Source organism: Nyctereutes procyonoides, unplaced genomic scaffold (assembly GCF_905146905.1).
Source record: "Nyctereutes procyonoides isolate TBG_1078 unplaced genomic scaffold, NYPRO_anot_genome, whole genome shotgun sequence".
NCBI lineage: Eukaryota > Metazoa > Chordata > Mammalia > Carnivora > Canidae > Nyctereutes > Nyctereutes procyonoides.
The window spans coordinates 54499291-54525167 of record NW_026575131.1 but is presented as its reverse complement, the minus strand read 5'-3'; the positions used below and the strand labels follow the sequence as shown (position 1 = coordinate 54525167).

The following is a 25877-nucleotide window of genomic DNA, read 5'->3' as shown; positions in this document are numbered from 1 at the left end:
AGGGGGACCGGCGGGGGCCCTCAGAACAGCACCCCCTCCCTGCCATCCTATTCCTGGCCCCTTGCTAGGGAGGCTCGCTGAGGATCTGCTGGCCTTTCCTTTCCGACAACCGGAGGCCCTCTTAAGGCAAAGGAAGAAGCCCCGCTGAGAACAGCAGACGGACATCAGGAGGCCTCAGGCCGAGGCACCTTGGGCTTGTCACTGGCCAGCAACGCTTGGTAAAGAGAGGATGTCTCCTGCCCACTGCCCAGGCCCATCCCTGAGCCCCCCACCCCTGCCGACCTCCTTCAAGGTGTAGCCCGGAACAGAGCTGCCGGGACCTGCCCCCGCACATCCAGTCTCATTGGTGGGTGCCGCTGCCCTACCTGCAGCTAAGGATGCTTGATGTCACCCCAGAAAACAAGCTCTCGGCCCCACCACCGCTCAGTGATCACGAGCATAAACTGCAGAGTGTAGGAAGCTTAGAAAACCCGGGAGGAAAAAAAAAAGAAAGAAAGAAAGAAAGAAAACCCGGGAGGAATGAGGGAAGATTAGAACTTGAAGGATGGGAATGCCTGGGTGGCTCAGTGGTTGAGCCTCTCCCTTGGGTTCAGGGCCTGGGATCGAGTCCTGCGTTGGGGTCTCCTCTGGGAGCCTGCTTCTCCCTGTCCTCTGTCTCTGCCTCTGTGTGTGTGTGTCTCTCATGAATAAATATATACAATCTTTAAAATAAAAAAAAAAGAACTCGAAGGATGATCCACCCATTTCACCGCGTCCTGTGCGACCCCGTAAAACAATGGAGGACCTCAGCATTGCCAAGATACTCAGTTTTGCAACAAAGCAAAAGTCATGGATATAGTTTCTGTTTGGGATGATCAAAAAAAAAAATTCTGTGGCTGGATGGGGTGACACCTAATGCCACTGGGCCAGACACTCAAAAATCATTCAGATGGTGGATTTTACATTATAGGTATCTGACCACAATTTAAAAGCCTGGGGTAGGGGGGTACAGGGAAAGGTTGTGCCTCTCGGGGAGTGACCCCACCTTATGCAGCCCCTTGCAGGAAGCTTAGAAGCCACGGTCAGGAACCAGGTTGGAGAAACCGAGACCCAGACAGGAGGGGAGCCGCCCGGAGCCGCGCAGCAAGGAGGGCGCGTGGCCAGGACCCGAGAGACTCCGAAGACACAGCCCGAATGAATAAGAAAGTCCCACAAGATCCCTCTCCAGGGAGCGGCTGATTTTGCTCAAGCTCCTGGCAGGGGAGGCAGAATGAGGAGGAAGTGTCTTCTCTCCTTGCGGGAGCCTTGGGAACGTCTCTCCGGGGACAGGCGACGGCTGCCGAGGACGCCCCCCCTTAAGTCTCCGATCACGAGATTCGGTGATTTCATTATTGTGTGCAAGCTCCCGGGAGGGCTGGCGCACAGATAATCACCCGAGATGCAGGGCACCGGAGTCACTGACGGTCCCCCGAGGAGGCTCTGATGGTGGGGACGAGGGGGTGCGCACAGAGGGCCCTGCCCAACCCCCAGAGCCAGGGCAGGGCGGGGACAAACCCAAGGTCACGCAGCCAAAGTCAGAGGGGGACCGAGATGCTCCCAGGCAGCCACTGAGGGGAACCCGACTCAGGTCCCTTCCCTCTGCCCACAGTCCTCCAGGGCTCTCACCTCCCTGGGGGAGAAGCTCAACCCCGTGGCCCCACTAGGCTCTGAATGACCTGCCATGTCCCTGTCCCTTCTCTGCCTCCTCGCTCCCTCCATCCCAGGTCTCAGTACTTAACGGGTGCTCAGAAAAAACTAAAGGCCTCAATGCAGAAGTGGGCAGGCACCCTGAACACACTTGGAATCCGAAAGGAACTTGTTGTGCACAGCCTCTGCTTGGATTCCGCTCCGGATGAGGAGCTCACTACCTTCCAACAAGCTCCGGTTCCATCTCAGAGCTGTTCTGACCATTAACAGTGTCCTCAACAAAGACTGGCTTGATTTTTGTGTCCTGAAGAGTGTGTGTGTGTGTCTCTGTGTGTGTTGAAGGACAGGGGAGTGAAACGAGGTCATGAGGGAAATTCTGGAATCGTTGCACAGTGGCCCCCGTTTTGAACCAGTTGAAAGCCTGAGGCCTTCAGAGTGAGGTGAGCCGCCCTTCTCCCTCTCTCTGTGCTTCTGTCTGTCTGTCTCTCCATTTGTCTCTCTCCTTTCGTCTTTTTGTCTCTGTGTTTCTGTCTCTGGGTCGCTGTGCTGTTCAAAGTCACACAGATACCAAAGCAGCCTCCCGGCCCCAGAAGAAAATTGCCGGCCACCCCAGCAGCAGAATAATTGAATCCGCGGGCGGCCCAGGATTGAATCAAGTGAGAGGGTAAAGGCGGGTGGACTGGGCCCAGGGGGGTGGGGGGGATTGCTTTCAGGCTAAGAGCCGCCAGGCGACAGGAGGATGTGCTTAGCTACAGGCGTGGGGCATTGGGGGGGCTGTGAAATAAATCTCAAAGGCGGGCCTGTCTCCCCTGGCTCCCCCGGCTCCACGTGAGACGTCTGAGCCCTGCGGAAGGAGCCAGAGGGCTGCAGCACCATCTCTGCCCACCCCACGCACGGCCTGCGGAGCCCTCAGAGCCTCAGAGTGGTGGGCTGGCGGGGCCAGGGATGGGGGCTTGGCTGGAGCCCATTGCCAGGGGCAGCCCAGCTCAGCAACCAGAGGCTCCGTTACCTGTCACCCCGCCACCGGTTCCCTCATCCCCCACCCACCTCCCCCTCCTCCCCTCCCCTTCCATCCATCCGTCTTCCACCCAGCCCCCCACTATCCTGCCCCCTCTCGTCCCCCCATCCTCCCTCCCACCCACCCTGGTCAAACACTCAACGAACACTTATTAAGCCCCTGCTGAGTGCCCCTTTCTGTGCTGGGTGCTCAAGCTGCTGGGACAGCTGAGGCCCCCGCTCCCCTGGAGCTTAGCAGCTAGTGTGGGGAAGATAAAGGTTAAGCCAACAATTGGACAAACGGCGCCATCGTTGAAACTGTGCCGGTTTTGTGAGATGTGCTTGGGGTACCTGACACGGGGAGGGGGCATCGTTAGGTCGGGCAGGCCTCCAGGGCTGGTTCCTCCAAAGGGGAACCGTGTCACCCGCAGAGGGAACAGCACACGAAAGAAGAGACAGATGCCCCTCGGCTCGTGGGCAGGGCTCGTGAAGTGGGCCGTGGACGGGAGGCGAGGCCCCTGGACAAGGAGTGGGTTTGAGGGGAAGTTGCCGCGCCCAGACTGGGTCCCGCTGGAGTCTCCAGGGGGATGGGCAGGAATCAGTCCAAGGAAGGGACAGGGAGACACAGGACATGAGGGGGTCAGAGACGTGGGAGGGAAGCCAGCGGGGAGGAGACCTGGGCCTGGCCAACCATCCCTTCCCCACGCTGAGACCATCAGACTGAGAACTAAGGCCCTGCCTCCAGCCTGGGCTCTGACCAGTGACCCCTCTGTCCCTTCCTCCTGTTGGACACCTGCTGGGGCCCCGAGGACCACGGAGGGAGACCCCCTCAGCTGTTGATCCACAGCCTCCACGTGCTCACTGTGAAATGGTAACATTTCAGCCGCTCTGGAGGCAGTGGGGAAGCACCAAGGGCGAGGTGACCACAGCGAGAAGCTATCGTGTCCCCTGCACGGTGACTAGCATGGCCTCCTGGCCCCTGCACCATTTATCCATCCACCCATCCATCCGTCCATCCATCCATCCATCCGTCCGTCCGTCCATCCATCCAACAAAGAATTCTTGAGTGCCCAGGTGCTGAGGATACAGCCGTAAACAAAACAATCACAGCTCCTCTCTCCTCGAGGAGCTGATATTTAAGGAGCGGGAGACCGAGAATAACACACCAACGCCTACTCTAATTTCAAGAAGCAGGATGAATTATAAGGCAGGAAAAGGGGAACACAATGGTTTGGTGAAGATGCCTGGTAGCTGGGGTAATCAGGGAAGGCTTCCCTGAGGAGGTGACACATGAGCTGAGACAGTGCAAAGAGGCATCAGCTCGGCCAAGACGTTGGGGAAAGCACTCCAGGCAGGGGGAAACAGCAAATGCAAAGGCCCTGAGGCAGGACCAAGTTGGGCGTTTCAAAAATCAGCACTTTTTTGCCAAACCCTGGTCCAGGCTCCACTTTTGCCTTATTTGCCTTGTTTGCTTTCTCTCCATGGTCAGCTTCTCAAAGATGGAAGCTTCCTTCTTTCTGGCTGGCCTCTTAGTTCCCCACGTTGGCCTCCAGGGCTTAGAACACAGTACACAGCCTGGCACACAGTACACACTCACAAGTGATTTTGAATTAGTGAATGGATGATTGAACGAACGAACGAGTGAACAGGCATCGTTCCCATCTGAAGGGCCAGGTAGGAAGGCAATCAGAGGCTCCGGCCACTCCAAGAGGCCCCTCCAGGAGGTCAGAGCTGAGAGATGTGGGGTCAGGGCCTCCCTTGATTACTGCGATTCTAATTAACTCCTGGGCCGAGAGGGCTGTCCCGCTCGGAGGAATTATAGATAAGTTTGCATCCAAGTGTTTGAGCAGCGGCTCTAAGGGGGCGGGCAGCGGCTCCCCCCTCTCCCCCCACCAGCCAGCTGGCCTGGGAGGCGGGCGCTGAAAGAGGTCATTTGCATAGGCAGGTAATTGGTTTTGCAAATAAATCTGGTTCTTGAAATTTGTAGATTAGCAATAATACGTCTCCAGATGAGAGAAAAAGGTCACGGATGAATAAAACAACAATTAAACTTTCGGGAGATTATTAAACTAAACAGAAACCGGGCACGGGACGGCCAGGGGGAATATGGAGCGAGGCAGGGAAGGTGGGGAGGGTCTGGAGGGGGGGTGCAGCCTCGGGGAGCCAGCGGGTGTCCTCACTTTGCTGCCTCGTGGGAGCGTCTTCTGTATGCCAGGCTCTGTGCACAGTGGGGCGTTCTGTGCCATATGCCCAGGACAGCGCTTAGGATCCCTCATCTCTATAGAACACGGAGGCGTGGAGAGGGAGAGGAAGATGCCCATGGGCCCCCCACTGACCCTCAAGGCAGGATTCGAACCCAAGACTGTTAGCTTTGCACTGTCCGGGGTGGCAGGGAGCCTCATCTAAGAACGGGGGGGGGAGCAAGGATGGAACAGTTGGTCCTGGGTGTTACCAGGACCATTTATTCCTTTCCCACACTAGGCTTCATCATTCCGTGCCCCCAAAACTGGGGCTAGGAGCCCTTCGGGTGTGGTTTTCTTTCTTTTTTTTTAATATTTAATTTATTTATTCATGAAAGACACACAGAGAGAGGCAGAGACACAGGCAGAGGGAGAAGCAGGCTCCCCGCGGGAGCCCGTTGTAGGACTCGATCCCAGGACCCTGGGATCACACCCTGAGCCGAAGGCAGACATGCAACCACTGAACCACCCAGGCGTCCCCCTTGGGTGTGGTTTTCAGTTTGCAAAGGTTTTCATACTTGGGTGGCAACTAAATGAGACCTGGCGGCCAGTGGAACCAGGCACCGTGCCCGGCATGATGGTGCCTCTTCCATCATCCCAGGCTCTTGGCTGCAGGCAACAGAAAGGTGCTCCAGGAGACACACGCAGAAACCAAAGTTGATACGTGACTCTCGGGGTAGGGGACAAAGGTGGAGAGAGGGGATCAGCCGACAGCGGGGAAGGGGGACCTGGGCAGGTGACACACCCCGATCTTGCCACCCACCAGTATGTGCCCTTGGGTGGAGCACATTTCCACCAGGACCTCAGGTGCCAGGTCTCTGAAAGGGGACTGGGTGCGCCTGCTTTGTTCCCTCAGCGTACTGATTCGGGATATTCCCTGAGCCCCAGCGAGGGCCGGGTGCTGTCCTAGCCCCTAGGAACGCCACCGAGTGAACGACACAGCAGAAACCTCTGCCCTGGTCAAGCTCCTGAGCTCCCGGTCTAGTGGGGAGGCAGACAATGAGCAAACGGATCTCCAGGGCTTTAGGGGGTACAAAGTGCTAGGAAGACCGTGAGGGCAGGGAGGGCTTCAAGAAGGGCCAAGCAGTGTGTGTGTGTGGCGGAGGGCATTGGAATTTTAAACAGGAAATTCACGGAAGGCCTCTGAGAAGGGGACATTTGAGCAGAGATCTGAAAGGAGGGGAAGCGGGGAGCCATGGAGAGGTGTGGAGGAAGAGCATGGGGGGGAGGCTGTGCAAAGGCCCTGGGGCAGGACTGAGTTGGGCGTGCCAGAGGAACAGCATGGAGGCTCACGTGGCTGGAGCAGGGTGAGCAAGGGGGAGAGAAGGAGGAGGGGAGAGCAGAGAGGGAGCGGGACTGGGTCATGCAGGCCTCCTTGTGCAAAGATCGAGGGGAAGGGGCACCGCCCTGCTAGGATCCCAGGGGCAGTGACCAATGTCCACTCCTCCTTCCCAGCCCAGTGAGTGGCAGAGGCTGTGGGCTGGCCCTTGATATTCACTCTCCGTTTTCTCCTGTACAAACAGAACCAGCCCCCCTCGCGGCTCAGTGTGACCATGTGGCTACACAGCGGACAACAGGGTGTGCACATAAATCATCCATGTAACCTCCAGGTTGTAACCTCAGAACATAAGGACCGACCCTCCTCCCCCCCTTCCCCCTCCCTCCCCGCCCCTCATCTGGGAGGTGGTCGTGATGGCAGGCACTGGAGCAGCCAGGATGGGCCGCAGATAGAAGTTCAGCCGAGGAGGTGGAGCCACGGGGGACAGAAGTCTGGTCCTTGGTGACTGTGAAGCCACCCCTGCATCACCTGGGGATGATGCCGGGACAGTGAGGACAGGAGCCATGGAACTTCTCTTTCCTGTAAGCCATCGTCTTCCGGATTCACGGACACGGTCCTAGACTCACCGCAACGTAGATCTCAAATGATCAAGTTTTGAGCGCGGCCACTGCCCACTTTGCGAGGCCCAGACTGGCCCCCTCTCCCGCTAACAAGCCTGGGAGGCCAACTCCCCCTCCGGAGGTGACCTCCGGAGCCTCTGCCCTGCATTTCCCAGCCTGCTGCAACCAAGCTGGACGGTGCCACGCGCGCCTCCATGTGGCCGCGGGGAAAGTGTCCCTCCAGGCTCTGCCGGAGAAATCCTGCCACGGCGGGCGGGAGGTGGGGGGCGCCCACTGCTTCCCCCAAAAGACTTGGCTCGAGTCGGGGATGTTTTCATGAGCGCGGTCTCTCCTAGAGCCTCTTTACCTTCGTCTCTCCCTCCATCTCCCTTCCAAATTTTGGCAGCTCCGCGAGGGCCCAGCCAGGCCCTTTCAAGCTGCGCGCCCTGCGTGTCTGCAGATTCCGACAGGCGTGGGGAGGGGACCAGAGAGGCCGAGCGCCCGGGCCGCGGCACACAGCGAGGTCGTGCTCTGCAGAGGAAGCTGCTGGGCGGGGGGCGCGCGCGGGGTCAGATCGTCCCCTGCTTCAGTCCACAAACTCGGAAGGATGGCTGAGCGCCCGTCCTTCTCCCAAAGCGCACTCTCCCCTCCCTCCGAGAGCTCACGGGCTGGCGTCCCCGAGCTGGGCTGGGCGTCGGGCTTCCCGGGGAGGGGTGGGGGCGGATGCGCAAGGAGACACGGGCAAGGCGACGGGGACAAGGCCCGGGCCCCACGCGGAGGGAACGGCACGAGCCGAGCCGCGGCGGGGGGTGCGGCGGGTGCGCACCGAAGAAGTCGGGGAGGTCCTGGGAGCCCAGGGCAATGGGGAGCCCGGGAAGGACTTGGGGCGGGGGTGGGGGGCCGGGACCGGCCGTGCGTCCCCGCGCGTCCCCTGCGGCCTCGCTGCGCCCGCGCGCGAGCGGGGAGGGGCGCGGGGAGGGGGTACCTGGCAGCCAAAAGCCGGGCAGCTAATGAGCCCGGTGCGGCGCGCGCTATTTTTAGCAGCAGCTCCTCGGGACGCCTAATCGCTCCGGCCGGCTCCCGCCAGGCTGCCATGGAAACGCTGCCACCGCCGGGCGGCCCGCCCCTCCTCCCCGCGCCCTCCTCCCCTGCGCGCAGCCCCGGCCTCTCGCCTCTGGAACGGGGCCGGCCCCAGGGATCCCAGCCACTCGCTGAGCACCTACTGTATGCCTTTGCATGCCTTGCTGGTAGTCCTTTAATCCAGGGGCGTCTGACGCAGGCCGGCTCGGCTGCAGAGAGGGTAGCCGGTCTGCCCAAAGGCCCCGGCTCGCAGGCGGTAGAGCGAGGATTTGAACCCAGAGCAGCTGGCTACGGATTCCGAGCACTAACCCCACCCAGCCCACCCCCGACCGTGTATATATTGAAACTGGGATCTGGAGGGTTTGTGTGTATCCGCCCAGGAAGGCATCACAGGATGGTGGCCTCTGAGGTTTATTACCACCCCCCCACCTTGCATTACAGGAACCCCGAGGTGAGACGCTGCTCTCCCACAAGGGGACCAACGGGGGCATCGAGGCCCCACCAGGAGCAGCGCGAATTGGGTCGCTGATCCCTGAGAGCTATGGTGGGGGGCCCTGGGTGGGCGACCCGGGGGGGGGGGCGCCCGCCGACAGCTGCTACCCATGGCTCTGTCAGGCGGTGGCGCTCAGGCAGGTGGACAAGCTGGGAGCCACGCAGGAGGCATGGGAGCTGGGGAGGGAAGAACAAAGCCCCACCAGGGCGAAGAGGTGCGGAGGGCACGTGGGGGTCACACTGGGCGACAACGTACGCCTGGCTCCTCCTCGCCTGTTTCCCCATCTGTAAAATGGGCTTGTCACAGTTGCCCCTCCCAGGGGCTGTTGGGCCATCAGAACTTCCATTCGAGTCCTACCGGCGCAGGGGGTTCCGGGGAGCACCTGTCTGCCCGCCCTTACCAGTGGATATTTCCTTCTGCATGGATTTTTTTTTTTTTTGCATCGGTTTGAATTTTTGAAAATATGGCTTAAAATAGTATTTATCTTGCTGACCGGGCTACTTGGCACCTGCTCAAGTTCCGTCTTGCCCTAGTCCTGGCCTGGTGATAATCAGGAGGGTCGCTCAGAACTGTGCCTGGTCCCTGGTAAGCACCCAAGGATAGCGGCGAGGAGGGTGGCGAATGTCTCCAGGGAGCCAAACGCTACAGACAGTCCGGAGCGTCGTGTGATCACGCACCCTTGTTGGTACCAGCCCTCCGCGTGGGACCTCAGGCCCTGGTGGGCCCGCCCGGAAGGTGGCCGAAGAACCTGCTGGTCCCAGGTATCTTGATCGACCCCGCTCCGTGGGAGGGAGGGGGGAGCCTCCCGACACTGGCACCCGGTTGGCCTCTTTCCCACCATCCTGCCTGGCAGCCCCGAGTGGGGCTTGTGCCGTTAGCGCTGCCTCCAAGGGTGCGCCCTGGGAGGAGGTGCCGAGGGCTGGCTCCCCTGCCTAGGGATGGGGTGAGGAGGGGGACACAAAGCCCTGAACCCTCACTGACCCCAGGCAGCAGGAAAGGCAGGGGAGGGGAGGCCAAGGTTCCCACGCCCCTCCCCCAGCCTGGTTATAATTAGCCCTGAGATGAATTAAACATGAGGCCGCTGCCGTCTAGGGGTGGCAGCAGCTCTCTGACACTATAATTGGACCCAGGCAGCAGGCCGAGGGGGGGGGCTGATGTGTGTGGGGGGTAGCAGGGGAACAGCACGCGGGGCATGCATGGCATCTGCGTGTCCGCGGCAGGTGCATGCGTGTGTCTACGTGTGTGTGTGTGTGTGTGTGTCCTGGGGGCTCACCAGGCATCGGAGCAGCCTTGGCCCTTGGGCTTGGAGAAGGGGGAGGCTCAGCAGACCCAGCTGAAGGGGCGAAGCAGGCAGCGTCGGGTCAGCAAAGCTGCTGACCCCGTGGCACCTTCCTGGGAACCCCTGGCTCTGGTGGCAGCTGACACGCCTGTTTTCCACCATTATGACTTCGGGTAGCCGCTCACCCCTTCCTGAGCCTGCGAAGCTCCCCGGGACAGCGCTGGGGGTGGCGGCGAGGAGAGGTGCCCAGGTGGGGTGCTGTAAGATCAAGGGGCGGGGGTGAGAGAGAGGGAGGACCTAAGCCTCCCCACCTGTGCTGTGGACCCCTGGCCCCCAGAGCAAGCCCAGGGGATTGGCGGGCCCTCCCTCGGGGGTCACCTTGCCTCCCCCTGCACCAGCTAAATTAGTTCCTTTGACCCCAGGAATTGGTGACATCTCCCCACCAGCCCGGTGACAAGCAATATGCAGAAGGGAGGTGGCGAGGCAGCAGGACAGGGGAGGGGAGGGGGCCTAGGTCTCCCCGGTGGACACGCCCACCCTGCCCCCGCCCCGTCCCACCCCTGCCGGCCCTGCGGGGAACCTCGCCCTTCCAGATCCACCACCCCCTCCAGCGGCGGGACTGTCCCCAGCTCCACCCCCAGGACCAGCCCTGTGACCTCAGCAAGGCCAATTTCCCCATCAGTGCCTCAGTGTCCCCATCTACACCATGGGGAGGGGCAGCCGACCGGGAGGCAGGTGTGTCATGACACACCCATCCAGGCTGAGCCTGGCTTCTATGCCCCGACCACCCCCCCCCCCCCCCGCCCCGTATGTGACTCAGACGGTCCCGGGTTCTCTCCCATCCCGTCTCCTCCGTGTAAGACGGGAAGACCCTCTGCTCCACCAGCCTTGTCTGCAGCCGGTCTGGGTGTGAGGACAACTACCCTCCCTGAGAAAAACTGATATAGGATCAGCTATCAAGGGGCACCCCAGGGGCTCAGTGGGTTAAGCGTCTGCCTTTGGCTCAGGTCATGATCCTGGGGTCCTGGGATCCAGCCCCATAGGGCTCCCTGCTCAGCAGGGAATCTGCTTCTCCCTTTCCCTCCCCCCAACTCGTGCTCTCTCTCAAATGAATAAATGAAATCTTAAAAAAAAATTCAGCCATCAATTTGCAGAGATTTTAGAGCAGAAGTATGTTTCCTTCACACGTCTCCTCTAGCTCCCCAGGGACTCCCAAGGGCCCCCCCTCCGCCCCCATTACTGATAGCCTACCCCCTCTGGAGACCCAGCCCTGGAGGGGATCCCAGGCTGGGGGAGTCAGAACCAGAGGCACACTTGCAGCCGGAGTGGTCAGGCTGGGCGGAAGAAGACCGGGTGCCCACGGTGGAGTGGGTGAAGCCTCAGTGTGGGGTTCCCAAAGCCTCCTGCAGACACCTACCCTGAGTTTTGAAGACCAAGGAGGATTCACGGGCGGGAAAGAGAGGCATTCCGGGTGCAGCAGATGGCCGAGGCAAATGCTCGAAGGCAGAAAGTTAAAAAAAAAAATTAAAATCAAAATTAAAAAAAAAATCACAAAATCTGGTCTCATCTGGAGCCCAAAGCGGCTCCCCCAGAAGAGAGCAGCCTGTCCGGGCTTTGCAGGACAAGCTCTCAAGTCAGAACCCACCCTGATGTCCACGGTGGGGCTCAAGAACACAGACCCTAGAGTCAGATAAGCACCTGCAAAGTGAGGGTATTGATAGCTTGCACCCCCAGAGCTACTGTGGGGAAGAGATGAGTGAAGAGAAGTGTGTAAACACTCAGCACATACTCAAGTACTCACAGGGTGGCTGCTGTTACTATGGTTCCAAACAGGACCACGCAGATCATTTTTCAACGGTTAGACATTCATTTCAATGTGTATCCTCCCAAATATATACCATCTACATCGCTCAAAAAAACTTATATCTGGGTTTTCATGGTAGGACACGAAGGTGCATTTTTAAAATAAATATATTTTGTTGGGCAAGGACGGGGAGGAGTTGTAGAGAAAAAGTGATGAAGCGAAGGAGGGGAGCCTGGAGTCGGAACGGCTGGGCTAATAGATTCCTCAGCCCGCTCCTGGGCCCGTAATTAATCCTGAGGGCCTCATTAAGTTCCGGCTTCTGCTCCAGCCACTCAGCAGCCTCCCTCCCGGTCTTCCCTCAGCCCCCAGGGAGGCCCAGCCTGGCCTGCCCCTGCCAGGCCCTCCCTCCTGCGGTGCTGCTGGGCCCCCAGATCCCTGGGCTTAATCATGGAGAATTAAGGTCTAATCAGAAGCTTTTACTGCTGGGAGGGGAGGCTGTGCGGAGGAATGGCCTCCCAGGTGCTGCAGGGCCCGGAATTGGGTGAGGAGGGTGAGGCAGGGTGGAGCAGGGTCAGGGTCTGTCCATATTTCACACTTTGATACTTGGTTCACTGTGGATATTTTTGCATTTATTGTATTATTTTTTAAGATGTCATTTATTTATTTGAGAGAGAGAATGAGCTTGAGCGGGGGGGGGGGGGTGGGGGGGGATGGGAGAGAGATGGAGGGAGACGCATCGTCGTGGTGTGGGGGACTAGGCTGGATCCCAGGACCCCAAGATCATGACCTGAGCTGAAGGCAGACGCTTAACCCACTGAGCCACTCAGGTGCATTCACTGTATTTTTAAAATGTGGTATTCAACTAATATTACACTTAGGACTGATTTTATAGATGGGGAACAGGCCCAGAAGGGCAAGTCATTGACCTCAGGTCACTTGGCTGAGAGAAGGCAGAGGCAGGATTTGAACCCTTGATGGCCTTCCAGGACCCCACCTCCCTTGGGGTGAAAGCCCAAACCCCCCCTGTGGCTCCCAGGGCTCCAGGCAGGACCTGTCCCCAAGGGCAGCGGGATCAAAGGCCAAGGAGGGAGGGGACCCGACTGGCGTGCTCACGGCCGCCCTCTGGTGGCTGCGGGGACGGGAGACGAGGGGTGGGAGATGGGGGTGCCAGGGAGGGGGTTGCGCAGGCCCAGCGGGGCTGGACCCCGTACCTGATGCTGTGCTGTCCAACATGCGAGCCTCTGGCACCGGAAATGTGCCTAGTTCACGCGGACCTGCTCTGCAAGTATAAAACACATCGGGGTCTGAAGACGAGGTAGGATGGGGCACCTGGGTGGCTCATCAGCCACCAGCTCAGGTCAGGATCTTGGGGTCCAAGAATCGAGACCCGCAGCGGCCTCCCTGCTCAGTGGGGACCCTGCTTCTCCTTCTGCCTCTGATGTTCCCCCTACTTGTGCTCTCTTGCTGTGTCTCTCTCAAATAAATAAATAAAATCCTTAAAAAAAAAAAAACAACCTTGGTATTAAAAAGAGAATGTTAAGACAGCTCCTTAGCAGTTTTTTATATTGGTTGCATGTTAAAGTGATTTTTGGGGGGGGCGCCTGGGTGGCTCAGTGGTTGTGTCTGCCTTCAGCTCAGGGTGTGATGCCAGGGTCCTGGGATCGAGTCCTGCATCGGGCTCCCTGCATGGGGCCTGCTTCTCCCTCTGCCTGTGTCTCTGCCTCTCTCTCTCTCTCTCTGTGTCTCTCATGAATAAATAAATAAAATCTTTAAAAAAAATAAAAATTAAAATAAATAAATAGAACATATTACAATTAATTTCACCTGTTTCTTTTTACTTTTTTTTTTTTTCTTGCAGCTACCAGGAAGTTTTAAAATTACACGTGTGGCTTCCGTAAGCTTTCCGCCAGACAACGCTAGGTACTTAAGTTATCACTCACTGCCCACGAGGGGACGCTGTGCCCCTGCGATGGGGTCTGAGGATCATGAATCTAAAGGAAGTAGTAGTTCAGACAGTTGCTCCTTTGTGGTTGTTGCTGGCTTGGATCAGCTCTTAGGACTCAGACCTATGTTTGCCATCTGCTATCGCTCACCCGCTAAGGGACACAGAGCCACCGTGGGTGAGGAGTCTGCCTCATTTGATTTGGCCAGGGTGGGCAGGGGGTGAGGGGGGAGGAATTAGGCCTCCAGAGGCAACTCGCAGATTGTGCAGCATTTATTGTATCGACGCATTTATACGTCACGCTCGTTTAATCTAAGGTGATTTCTGCAACGAATTCATCCAACAGACGAGGGTATTTTTCCTGTTCCCAAATGAGAACACGGAGGCTCAGAGAAGGAAATTGAGCTGCCCAAGAGAGCCCAGCAACTAGAGTCCCCCTGGCTCCAGTGCCTTCTGGGCCTGTCCCCCGAGCCAGCTGCTTCTCAACCTCTTGGGAACTCTTGAGAAGTGTTGAGCAGACATGGCAGCGAGGACACTCTATCGGGCCAGCTCAGCGGGGCGGTCAATAATTAATTCTGAATTTTCCCCATTTATCACAGTGGCAGGAGCCGGAGTGCGCGGAATCCTAATCCCAAACCTCCGTGCCCCTTGGCCACCTGGAGCTGAACACAGTGGTGATAGAGCAACTAGGGTAGGGTTCCCCCCCGCCCCCCGAGTCCGGGAAAGGAGGGTGTTCCTGGCTCCCCGCTCCCTCGCACTGGGTTATTAAATGCTGCGGGATCCAGCAGTGGCCATCCCAGCCTTCAGTGCCCACAGGCTGGTGGGAAAAATACACATTGAATAAATAAGAATATAAATAATTAACGCCACAAAGGAAGAGAACGGGATGGTGTGAGAATACAAAACTGGGGGACATGACTTGTTTAGGGCCTCCTCAAGGACGTGCCATTGAACACGCAAATCGGAAGACGAAAAGTGAGGACGGGAGATGGTGCTGTATACGGAGAGACAGCACATGCAAAGGCCCAGCGGCTAGGAAGAGTTTCTCCCATGAGGGACCCAGCAAAAGGTTGCATGGGTCTGGAGCTCAGAGCGTTCGTGTGAGGTCAGTGCCAAGTCAGGAGCCCTCAGAGCCAGGCCTGGAGCCCTCATGGGGAGGCCAGCAGCCTTCAGCAGATACCAGGAGCCATCAGGGGAAGAGACAGACGCGTTTCCCTAATGTTCTGGCGGACAGCAGTAAGGCTGCTTCCACCTCAGGTGAGTCAGATGGCAGGCTCTGCGATTCTTTTGTTCTGTTTCTTCTTACAACCCCCCCTTTTTTTCCCTTGGAGGCTTCTTTCAAACCCATTTGAAAGTGCGGGGATGAGTCAGGGTTGCTCTGCCAACAGATAGTCTACACCAGGCGAGCAGCTCCTGGCCCAGCCACCCGACACCCCTGCATCCTTGGACAGCTGGGAAAATGGAGGTGCACAGGAGGTCAAGGATCCCCCAAGGGGGTGCAGCGGAGGAGGACCGCGGGCCTAGCCCGGAGGGGGGCAGCCTCCCACCCCACAGCTCTCGTGTCCTCTGCGGAGCCTCCAGCCTCCTGAGGGTCAGCAAGTGGGTGTCTTGGTCACCACGCTGTCCCCAGCGCCCTGCAGGTTGCAAGTGTTTGGACCAACAATTGTTATTCATCCTTCCTGTGGCTCTTGATAACGCCCCAGAGGTCATGCTCCGGGCGTGAAAGAGGGTCCCTCTTTGATAGGGGACAGGAGAGAGAGATATACAGGAATGTGGAAGGAGAGAGACAGAGAGAGATACATGGCCAGAGATACGGGGAGAAACAGAGACGGAGAGGAGACAGCTGGAGATAACCGGAGAGACCCAGACAGAGATACTGGACAAAGGCAGAGACCAAGAGACAGGAAAAGCAGCAAACTGAGTGAGACACAGAGTTGGAGAGACAGAGAGAGAGAGAGAGAGAGAGAGAGTGTTTGTGTGTGTCTGTGTGTGCGCGCCGTGTCAGGGCCACCACTCCCTGAATAGGGGTCTTTGTGTGAGTTACAAAACGCTTCCCCTCAGCTGGGTGCTTTGGTGCAGTCAACAACCCGCCCCACTGTCTGTGGCAGCTGGAGGCAGGGTCCGTGTGGGTATTTCCAGCAGCCAGCACCCGGGCGCCAGGCACACAGAGGGCAGTGTGCCCAGTGATCAAAGGAGCAGAGTCCGAGGACGCCGAGACCCTGCTTGGAGTCACGGAGGGGGGGTGGGGGCAGAAGAGGATTGACTCTGAGGGGCTCTAGGCACTGGCGGTTTCTGGCTGAGCCTGGGATGCCTCCTCTGGGAGCCACCTGGATTTACTTGCTGACGTGGAAACAGGGGAAGAAGGAAATGTGGATAAAATGTCCGTGTAACGTGCCCACTGACAGGTAGTCCAGGCGGGCAGGGTGGAATGTTCCTCCGGGAAGCTCCTTTTTATTTTTATTTTTTAAGATTTTACTTATTTATTCATGAGAGACACACAGAGAGAAGGTGGAGACACAGGCAGAGGGAGAAGCAGGCTCCATGCAGGGAGCCCCATGCGGGACTCGATCCCAGGTCTCAGGATCACGCCCCGGGCTGAAGGCGGCGCTAAACCCCTGAGCCCCCCGGGCTGCTGTCCGGGAAGCTCCCACCTGTCTTGATGTCAAAGCCTCGCTGGTTGGAAGAGCCACCTTGGTTTGACAGTAGCAAGGCCTGTGGTAGCCCGTGTCTTTAGCCTACGAGGACCCTTTGGGAACCTCCCCCCGGCCCCCAAAGTACATAATCAGCTGTCCCCCACCCCGACCCCGGTGCAGCAGCGCTCCTTGTGCCCACCATTGTCGTGTCCCTGTGCTTCAATAAAGCCATCATTTCGGGGGCACCTAGGTGGCTCAGGCCGTGACCCCGGGGTCCTGGGATCGAGTCTCCCATCAGGCTCCCCGCAGGGAGCCTGCTTCTCCCTCTGCCTGTGTCTCTGCCTCTCTCTGTGTCTCTCGTGAATAAATAAATAAAATCTTTATTTTTTTTAATTTTTATTTATTTATGATAGGCACACAGTGAGAGAGAGAGAGACAGGCAGAGACACAGGCAGAGGCAGAAGCAGGCTCCATGCACCGGGAGCCCGACGTGGGATTCAATTCCGGGTCTCCAGGATTGCGCCCTGGGCCAAAGGCAGGCGCCAAACCGCTGCACCACCCAGGGATCCCAAATAAAAATCTTTAAAAAAACAACCCACAACACCATTTTGCACTGAAGATGTCTCAAGAACTCTTTCTTGGCCTGGGTCGTTGGCCCCAGACCCCACAGAACCTCACCTGTATTCCCCAACGACATCACCTGGCCACCCAGGAGCCACCCCCACCCCCAGGACTCTGGGAGCTCAGGCCAGGTGGGCGGTGAGGCGGGAGGTGGGAGGCAGGAGGCAGGAGGCGGCCCCTCCCCGGGACGCCTTGGGCCCCAGAGAGAGCTGGTGGCTGCCAAGTCTCACTCGAAACTCCTTGCAGCCCAGACTTGCTCCCGGGGTGGAGCCAGGAGCCCCAATGAGAGAGAGGCTGGGTGTGGGTGGGGGTGTGGGTGGGGGCGGGCGGGCTGCCCCTTTGTTCAGGGCCCAGGGAGGGGAGGGCCCGGTTGGGGTCAACCAGAACCTGAGTCCAGAGACAAGGTGTCCCTGCAGGAGCTCAGAGCTTGCACAAAGTCCTGGAGGGTGGGTGGGGGGGAGCGAGGGGTGGCCCAAAGACGCGTTCCCCTGAGCAGGGAGAGGACCCAAGGCCCAAGTTAGGGAGCTTGAACTGATTTCGTGTTGAGACACTTCATCTTTTATTCATATGCACTCAAAGATGGCCCTTCTATACCTGGTCCCAACCGGATGGTGACATGACCCTGACCCGGGGGTCCGAGGCAAGACTCACCAGGCTGGCAGGACCTACACCCTTCCCAGTTCCCTGCGTCAGGCCCGAGCCAGCGGGACGGGAAGCCCCAGGACTGTAGAGCCCACAGGGAGGGGGTCGCTAGTGCTGGGGCCTTGAAGATCTAGGAGTGTGCCACGTGGAAAAGACCTGGAAGGGCATTGTGGGTAGAGAAGTGCATATGCCAAGGTCCGGAGGGGTGTCATAACCAGCTCAGTGGGCAGGGATGCTGCGGCCCTCAAGCAGCCGGGGATGGACCATGGAGAGATCTCGGGTAGCCAAAAACCAGAGGGAAGCAGAGCCTCCTCTTGGAGGATCAGAAATGACTGCACAAAGAAGGGGGGCATTGCAGCTGGGCTTTGCAGGATGAATAGGAGTTTGCCAAACAGAGAAGGTAGGGCATGCGAACTGGCAGTGGCCAGAAGTCAAAGAGCATGCTGATGGGAGAAGCACCAGAAAGGAGGATGGGGGGAGCCCAGTCCCTCACGGTCAGATCTCTCCAGATCCAAGCTCGGGGCAGCCTGCTACTTGAGGCTAAAAAACTCCAGGATGGTTTCCCGGGGGCTCTGACAAGCCCTGCCAGGCCCGGAGTCCCAGCCCCTAAATCAAAGTCCCGACTGCTATGGCCACTGTCCTCTCTCCTTCTTGGGTACCAGGCTCTGTCCGCTTTGCTCCCCTGGTGGGGACACCACTTTCTACCTGTGGCTCTGAGACCTCAGGCCAGACCTGCGCCTCCCTGTATCTCATCCGGAAAATGGGAGCACTGAGTGTGCGAGCTACTTTTGTCGCTTTTTGCGGCTTTTTGCGTTCGCCTCAGGGCTAGGAGGCCTCCTGGGAACCAGGGAAGGAAGAAATGCAGTGAAAGGAATAAAGGGAAGGAGGGGGAGGGGAATGGAAGGGAGGAGGGGGAAGGAGAGGCTGTGCCCTCCTCCTCCAGGCCGAGGCAGACAGCGACCGACAGGTCCAACATTATTATTTCAGAACACGCCTGGGCTGTCGTGGCTTAAGAAATGGTGGCGATTTGCATGTGATTTGCATATTGTTTGTTAAATGTCAAAACGGCCTGAAAGGCTTCCCCTGCCCCCACCCTCAGTCAGGAAGCAGGAACCCCTCCCCTTCCTCCATCGGGGACCCCCGCGTGGGCTGGGACCCCTCAGTTCAGGGGCTGCTGGGGCAGCGGCCCAGGGAAGGCTGACCTTGGACACCCCATCTGTAAAATGGGCCAGAATCCCGGCCACCACCACGGGGCAGTTATCACTCAAGCCCAAGCCCCCAGAGGGGCAGGAGGCGGCCCAGGGTCTGGCCTTGGTAGGGACAGAGGAATGGAGCGGGGTGACCATCAAGAGACCCAAACCAGGCAGGAGGAGGGGTCGGGGCTCCTTTCCCCTTCGCTTGCCCTGCAAGCAGCTGAGGCTTCAGTTTACCTGCTACAAAAGAGGAAGTTGGAGGCCCTGCCCTAGGGGGAGCCCCAAGGAACGGGGCACTGGGGTCTCTGGTACCTGGTCTTGGACTGCCCACCAGGCGGTCGGAGGGACAGGCAGAGCCCGGGTCCCCCACACTGCACCTCTGGCACCCCAAGGTCCCCGGGGGGTGTAGTCAATCTGTCACCCACCCGTCCACGCTCGGGGCCTTGCGGCCACCACTACTCTTAATTAAAACATTATTTCTTCACAGGCCCCCTGAGGCCCCTGCCTTGAGCCACCCAGCACCTGGACCGTGGACGTGGCTCTCTGGGGAGCCCATACACCCGCGCCTCCCCCAACCCCCTCCCCCTCCCCGCTGCCCCGGGGTGGCCCTGTGCAGAGGGCCTGACCACAGGTGGCGCCAGGCAGGGGGCCCACGGGGGCCCAGCGCTCTACCTGGTGGGTCTTGTCCCCAGAGTCCCCACAACACACCGCACAATCACCAGTCACCGCCAGTGCCTCATGGCCTTAGGGACACAGCTCCCCTGGCCCCGCCCACTTACCCAAAGCCCTTCAGACCCAACCAGGAGACCCCGTGCATGGGACAAAGCAGCGGGGTTCAGGGGATGAGGACACCGCCAACGGAGTGGGCACAGGCCTGCCGTGGGGAGGTGTCTGGGGCTAGGGGCATGCACCGTGTGATGCTGCAGAGCCAGGGGAGGGCTGGGGTCCGTGTCCCCACTGCAGTCATTGGAGATTTCAGCAGTATTGGCTGCACCCCCTCGCCCCCCGCCAGCCAAGGCTGTTCACAGTAGAGGGGGCTTGTGAGCCCCAAAAAGGACAAAGCGCTCACTGGCTGGTGAGGAGGGAGCCCCAGAAGACTTCCTGGAGGAGGCTGAATCCCAGGTGAGTCGGAGTGGCACAAAGGAGTGTGAAAGGTGCTTCAGGCCGGGGAGGGGGGCACCTCCTGGGCACAGATGTGGCCTCGAGCAAGTACGAGGTAGGAGGGATGGTGGCGCCGAGCTCGTCTCCTCCGTGTCATACCCTCTGGCTGCGCTGGGGAGCCCTCCGCGATGGCACGCTGGTTCCCACTGCAGACTGGCGCTCCAGGCCCCGAGGCGGGGAGCCAGGGCTTCGGGGTCAAAGAGGCTCCCCATCCCCTTGGGTCAGCGGCAGGTTGGATCGGAGGCAGCCGCTGGTCAGGCGCTCAGGCCGGTACTTCACCGGACACCCCGGAGCCCGGCACTTGCGAGGGCAGCAAGGAGGGAATAAAACGCTGTCAACTGGGCCGTGGAGGGGCCGGCTCCTGCGTCCCGGGGCCCTGGGGCCTCCAGGGGGACAGCGAGGCCACGAGCTTGGGTTGGCCGATTGGAGCCACGTGGCCACGGCCTCAGGGACAGCAGGCAAAGAGTGCAAGGCAACCAAAGCGGCCAAGCAAAGCCCACTTCCCTTCCCAGGGGTGCAAAGAGGGTAACGGGGCGGGGCGGGGGGGAGCGTTGCGCTGCCCAAAGTTGCAGGGCGAGTCAGGGCAATGTCATTCCTGTTGGGGCCACACACGTTAGTCTGAACGTAACTCAGAAGGTAAGGCCCGTGTCCTAACTCGAGGGGCAGGAATCCCGGAGGAGTGGAGTGGGTGAGAGTCACCAGAGGTGAGTCCCTTCTCTCTCTGGGCCTCAGTTTCCACTCTCTGTGGTCTCTATAATCTGTAAGGTCCCTTCTGCATTAGAAGTCCCAGAGATGGGATCCCTGGGTGGCTCAGTGGTTTCGCACCTGCCTTCAGCCCAGGGCCTGATCCTGGAGTCCTGGGATCGAGTCCCATGTTGGGCTCCCGGCATGGAGCCTGCTTCTCTCTCTGCCTGTCTCTCTCTCTGTCTCTCATAAATAAATAAAAATAAATCTTAAAAAAAAAAAAAGAAGTCCCAGAGATTTAGGGACGCCCAGGGTTCTCAACAGTTGAGCAGTTGCCTTTGGCTCGGGGCATGACCCCGGGGTCCTGGAATCGAATCCCGCATCGGGCTCTCTTCAGGGAGCCTGCTTCTCCCTCTGCCTATCTCTGCCTCTCTCTGTGTCTCTCATGAATGAATTGATAAATCTTAAAAAAAAAAAAAAAAAAGGAGTCCTAGAGACTTAGGGGCCCCTGGCTGGCTCAGTCGGTAGAGCACTCGACTCTGGATCTCAGGGTTGTGAGTTCGAGGCCCATGCTGCATGTAGAGATTACTTAAAAATTAAAAAAAAAATCTTACCAAAAAAAAGAAGTACTAGAGACTTACCCAGAGTGAAGGCAGGGGTCCCAGGAGGCACCTCCAGAGGTGCCCCCAACCCCAGCCTGCTCCTCAGCCAGCACCCCGAGTCCCCTGGGTCATGGCTCCACCTCCTCCAACTACCTGAAGGACCGGGACACAAAGACACAGGTTACAGGCCAAACGCAACCCTCCCCTTGGCGCTCAAAGCCCTGATGGGCTCAGTGTCGGGCCAGTGCCTCACCTCCAGGACTGACACCCTCCCGCCCTCACCTCCACGAACCATCCGCTGAACCCGCGTTTACTGAGGACACGCTATGTGCCCCACGCTGACCTGGGAACCCAGGAGTGACAGCAGGGAATGCCCTCAGAAACGCCCTCGCAGAGCCTACGGTCTATGGTCTACGGGGTCTACGGGGTCTACGGGAGGAGATGGGGTGAAAAATGTAATAAAACATCAGGAAGCAGGCTCCTGAGAAGTGCCGGGCCTGAGAAGTGGCCTGAGAAGTGCTTGGGAGAAAGATAAAGCAGGGGTGGGGGTGGGGCACGTTGGCAGGATGCAATTTTAAGCCAGGGGTAGTCCGGGAGTCCTGGGAGATTGCCCTGAGATAGTATCTGAGCAAAGGCCCAGAAAAAAAAAAAAGAGCAGAGGGAGGGAGGGAGGGAGGGAGGTGGGTGGAAAGCATTTCCAGACAGATGGAACAGCCAGTGCAAAGGCCCGAGGCAGGACCCCGCCTAGATAGTTGAAAGAACAGTGAGGTGGCTCTATCCTAGTTCCTAGTATCCTGCCATCACTTACTGGGGACTCTGCCCTGGTCCCCAGGCTTCTGTCCCCAACCCTCCCACCCCCAGTCTGTCCTCCCCACAGTGGCCCCCAGAGAGCGTCTGTAAGCTCCCGAGTCCCGTCCTGCCTTCCTCTGCCCACAGCCCAGGGCTCCCAGGTGCCTTAGGGTAAAAACCCAAATCCTCCTTTTGGCCCCCAAGACCCACCCTCCTCCCCTCCCTCTCTCCCCCTCACTCACTCTGCTTCCGTCACACACCCCTCCTCACTGCCTCTAATACACCAGGCTTGGTCCTGCCCCAGGGCCTTTGCACAGACGGTGCCCTCTGCCCAGACCATTCCTCCCCCACATAACCACTTGGTTCCCTGCCTCACGTACAGTAGGACTTTGCTCAAACTGTCACCTTGTCAGTGAAGCTGTCCCTACAACCCTGTTTAAAATGACACCTCTCAGGGCACCCTGGTGGCTCAGTGGTTGGTTAACCACTGGACTCTTGGTTTCAGCTCGGATCATGGTCTTGCGATCTTGGGACTAAGCCCTGCAGCGGGCTCCGTGTTCAGTGTGGAGTCCACTTGGGACTCCCATTCCCTCTCCCTCTGCTCCTCCCCACCACCCCACCCCGCGTGCACACGCGCTGTACTCTTTCTAAAATAAATGAATAAATCTTTTTTTTTTTTAAAAAACAACTCTCGGGGATACCTGGGTGGCTCAGTCCGTTAAGCATCTGCCTTCGGCTCAGGTCAGGGATCCCAGGGTCCTGGGATCCAGCCCAGGCCAGGCTCTCTGCTCAGTGGGGAGCCTGCTTCTCCCCCTCCCTCTGCCCCCTGCTGCTCTCTCTCTCAAAGGAATAAATAAATAGATAAATCTTTAAAAAAAAATGACAACTCTCACCCCACCACTCCCAAATCATCCCCGAGGGCCTGGGGAGGCAGCTCTCCCACTCCACCCCCAGCCCCCAGGACAGGTTTCCGAGGCTCCCACCCTCAACGTCACCCCAAGCTTGCCAGATCAGACCTTAAGGGCCGAGCCCAGTGAGTGTGACCCCCAGAAGCTCTGGGGTTACGCATCCTGGCTCGGGTCCAGCCCCTGCCCTACACCTCCAAGGTGGCATCTGTGGCTCTGGGACCGCCCCCTGCCCATCTCCACCAGCTCACTGTCCCTGCGGCCACCTACCGGCCTCCACCACTTTGCAGAGCTCCCCGGGCCTCCCCACGAGCTCTCTGCAGAGCCCTCCTGGGGCAGAGAGGTGTCCCCTCATGTGTCACCTCCGCCAGGGCTAGGGGCCTCTCTGGAAAGGTCACATGGCCAGGTCAGAGTGCGGGCAACAAGCATCAGGGCAGGACTGTGAGGATGGGAGAGGTGGTGAAGGAGACAGAAGGGATGAAGGGACAGGAAGGCCAAGAGACTCAGACACAGGGGTCCGTGCAAGGAGAAGCCACAGGGACGCCACGGACAGAGATGGAGAGACAGGAAGCGACGGGAAGCGCACCCCTGACAGAGGAAGGCACCGAGACAGGGGGACCGTAGAAGGGACTGGGCAGGTCAGAGGGAGGGGACAGAGCAAGGAAAAGGAATCAGGCAGGGGAGCCCCTGCCCAGGCCTCTCAGCACCTGGCTGTCTCCTGTCAGCTGCTTCCCAGAATAGCCTGAGCTCGGGCCCTGGGGATGCCCTGGTCCACCCTCCTGCCCCCATGTCACCCCATTCCCAGGGCCTCCAACCTCCCTGCAGCTGGGCCCCACTTCCCACCAGGGACAACGGGCCCCAAGTGGGCCCCATTCCCACCTTGGACCACACCCTGGACCCTGGGCCAGGTTCCACTCTCCACCCTGGATCCCAGGCGGGCCCTCCTGCCTTCTCCCAGCCGGGGCCCCACTCTTTACCCCAAACCCCAGCGGGGGCCCCACTCCCCACCCCAGACCCCACCCCAGACCCCAGCTGGGGCCTTCAAACCTTCCCCCTGCCTGCCCTATTCTCCACCCGGGACCCCAACCGGGCCCCACTCCCCACCCAGGATCCCAGCCCCGGCCCCACTCTTCACCCCAAACCCCAGCGGGGGCCCCACTCCCCACCCCAGACCCCACCCCGGACCCCAGCTGGGGCCTTCAAACCTTCCCCCAGCCTGCCCCACTCCCCACCTGGGACCCTACCTGGGCCCTGCCGCCTCCCCCCCCAGCCTGCCGCACTCCCCGCCCCGGCCCCCACCTGGGGTCGCTGACGAGCAGCAGCACCGAGCCGTCCTGCAGGCGCACGTCGCGCACCGTCTGGTGGTCGTCCAGCCGCCGCGCGTTGTAGTAGAAGGTGCGCTTCCAGGAGCTCACGCCCTGGCCCACGAGCTGCGCGCGCAGGTCGCTGAGCGTGTCCCGCGGCCGCACGGTGAGCGGCAGCAGCAGCGCCTCGTCCGCCAGGTGCACCTTGATGTGGTAGCGCTTCCAGCGCGACAGGCCCCGCCGCAGCCCCTCCATGGCCCCGCGGCCCTGCCTCCGCGCCCGGCCCGGCCCGGCCCGGCCCTCCCTCCCCGGCTGCCCGGGCCGGCGGGCGGGGACCCCGGAGGGCGGGACGCGGCGGAGCCTCCCCTCCTGCGCCGGGGAAGGACGCGATGGGTCGGGATAGGGACGCGCGCGGTGCCGCGGCTGGTGGGGAGGGCCGGGCGGGCGAGGCGGAAGGGAGGAGGAGACTGGCGGGCTATTTTAGACCGAGATGAGGGCCAGGGGCGGCCTCTCCCGGGAGGTGGCGTTTGGCCCGAGTGAAGGACGCCGAGTGCGTGCGCCAGCCCCGGAACAGAACTGCGGGCGAGAGGGCGCGGCCAGTGCAAAGGCCCCGGGGCAGCCCCCCCCCCCACCAGGCCTGCTGGAGGCGGTGGCCGCAGGAGAGGGAGCAGGGGAGGGCGGGAGGTTACAAAGGCAGGTTGGAGGCAGGGAGAGGGACGCGGGCTTTCACCCCGAGGGAGGTGGGAGCCCTCCAAGGCTATGGGCAGAGGAGGGAAGCGGCTGAAGTTTATATTTGTTGCTCCTTATTTCCTTCAGGACACATTCAGCAAGCACCCGCTCTGTGGCTGCGCCCGGCTGGGCAGTGCTGTGCACCAGAGAAATGTCAGTCTAAGGCCACGCCCTCACGGGAGTCCTAGTTGGGGAGGTCAGGTCGGAGAGCAGGACAGGGACACTCCCAGCCTTACATGGTCAAGGCTTGAGAAGTAGGAGATCCCGGGCTGGGAAAGGCCAGTAGGTGGGGATGGCTTCCCAGATGGGTGGGCACTGGAGCTTGGGTTTGGCAGATGAGTAGGAGTTCAACACTCCCACCAAGGAGGCTCCTGCCCACGATCACCAGCTCAGCTCAGGGTGTGCCTAATGGGGAAAAGCAGTAATGAAGACTTACTAGTAGCAGCCACAGGAGGTTGTGATCAGGGGATCTCCTTCCACCCCAATTCCTTGCTTGTCCTCTCCCACCCTTTCTTGGGCCCAGCCAGCCTCTCCAGTCACACTTACCCAAGAAGCCTTCCCTGATTGCTGCCTGTTCCTACTCACTGTCATACCTGCCAGAACAGGACTGACCAGTTCTGTGTATCTAGGATTCTTGCTTGACCTCAACGACCCTAAGTCTGTACTTAAAAGCCATTGGGAAGTCATCCTCCTCCTCCTCCTCCTCCTCCTCCTGCTCCAGCACTGGCCAGGAGGGTAGAACAGAGGGAGGGAGGGAGGCCAGAGCGGGACGAGAGAGTGGCTCCAATCCTGACCCCGACCCTTGACAGTCCCTGATGAAGGAACCACCCTCCCTAGTCCTTGAGGTCCCCCCCCTTGCCAGTGGGATTGTTAGGAGGACAAGTTGCTGCAGGTGAAGCACTTAGAATGTTCCTAAAGTGGAGTCACTCGCTAATTGGTGATGCTGAGTAGTCACAGAGAAGTGCAATTTGACTCCACAAAGGAAAGCAGATAAAAACAAACAAAAGGCACTGACACTTTTCTCTCCCATTTTCCAAATGAGTCAACTGAGGCACAGAGGATGAGTGACTTCCCTAAGGATATGCCATGAAAAATGACAGAGCCAGAACCGCAGCCATCATCAGATTTCAGATGTGGATTTTAGAAGTGACTAAAAGCCAGGAGCCTGGGTGGCTTAGTTGGTTAAGCATTGGGCCCTTGATGTCATCATCTCAGGTCATGATGTCAGGGTGGTGAC

The 25877-nt window shown here is 59.3% G+C and overlaps 1 protein-coding gene across 2 annotated transcripts; it reads right to left on the bottom strand.

Moving 5' to 3' along the window:
• Positions 1 to 17166: 17166 nt before the first annotated feature.
• Positions 17167 to 25248, bottom strand: TINCR (TINCR ubiquitin domain containing). Of its 2 annotated transcripts, XM_055344678.1 has the most exons (4): positions 25187 to 25248; positions 23907 to 25045; positions 20953 to 21066; positions 17167 to 19927 (listed from the first exon to the last, which is right to left on the bottom strand). In XM_055344678.1, exons 2-3 carry the CDS (start codon positions 24164 to 24166, stop codon positions 21063 to 21065), a joined length of 264 nt encoding a protein of 87 aa, XP_055200653.1. In that variant the 5' UTR covers positions 24167 to 25045; positions 25187 to 25248; the 3' UTR covers positions 17167 to 19927; positions 20953 to 21062. The 2 variants fall into 2 exon arrangements, with proteins under 2 accessions (XP_055200653.1, XP_055200652.1); XM_055344677.1 differs by lacking the exon at positions 25187 to 25248 and having other exon boundaries at positions 23907 to 25160.
• Between the last annotated feature and the right edge of the window lie 629 nt (positions 25249 to 25877).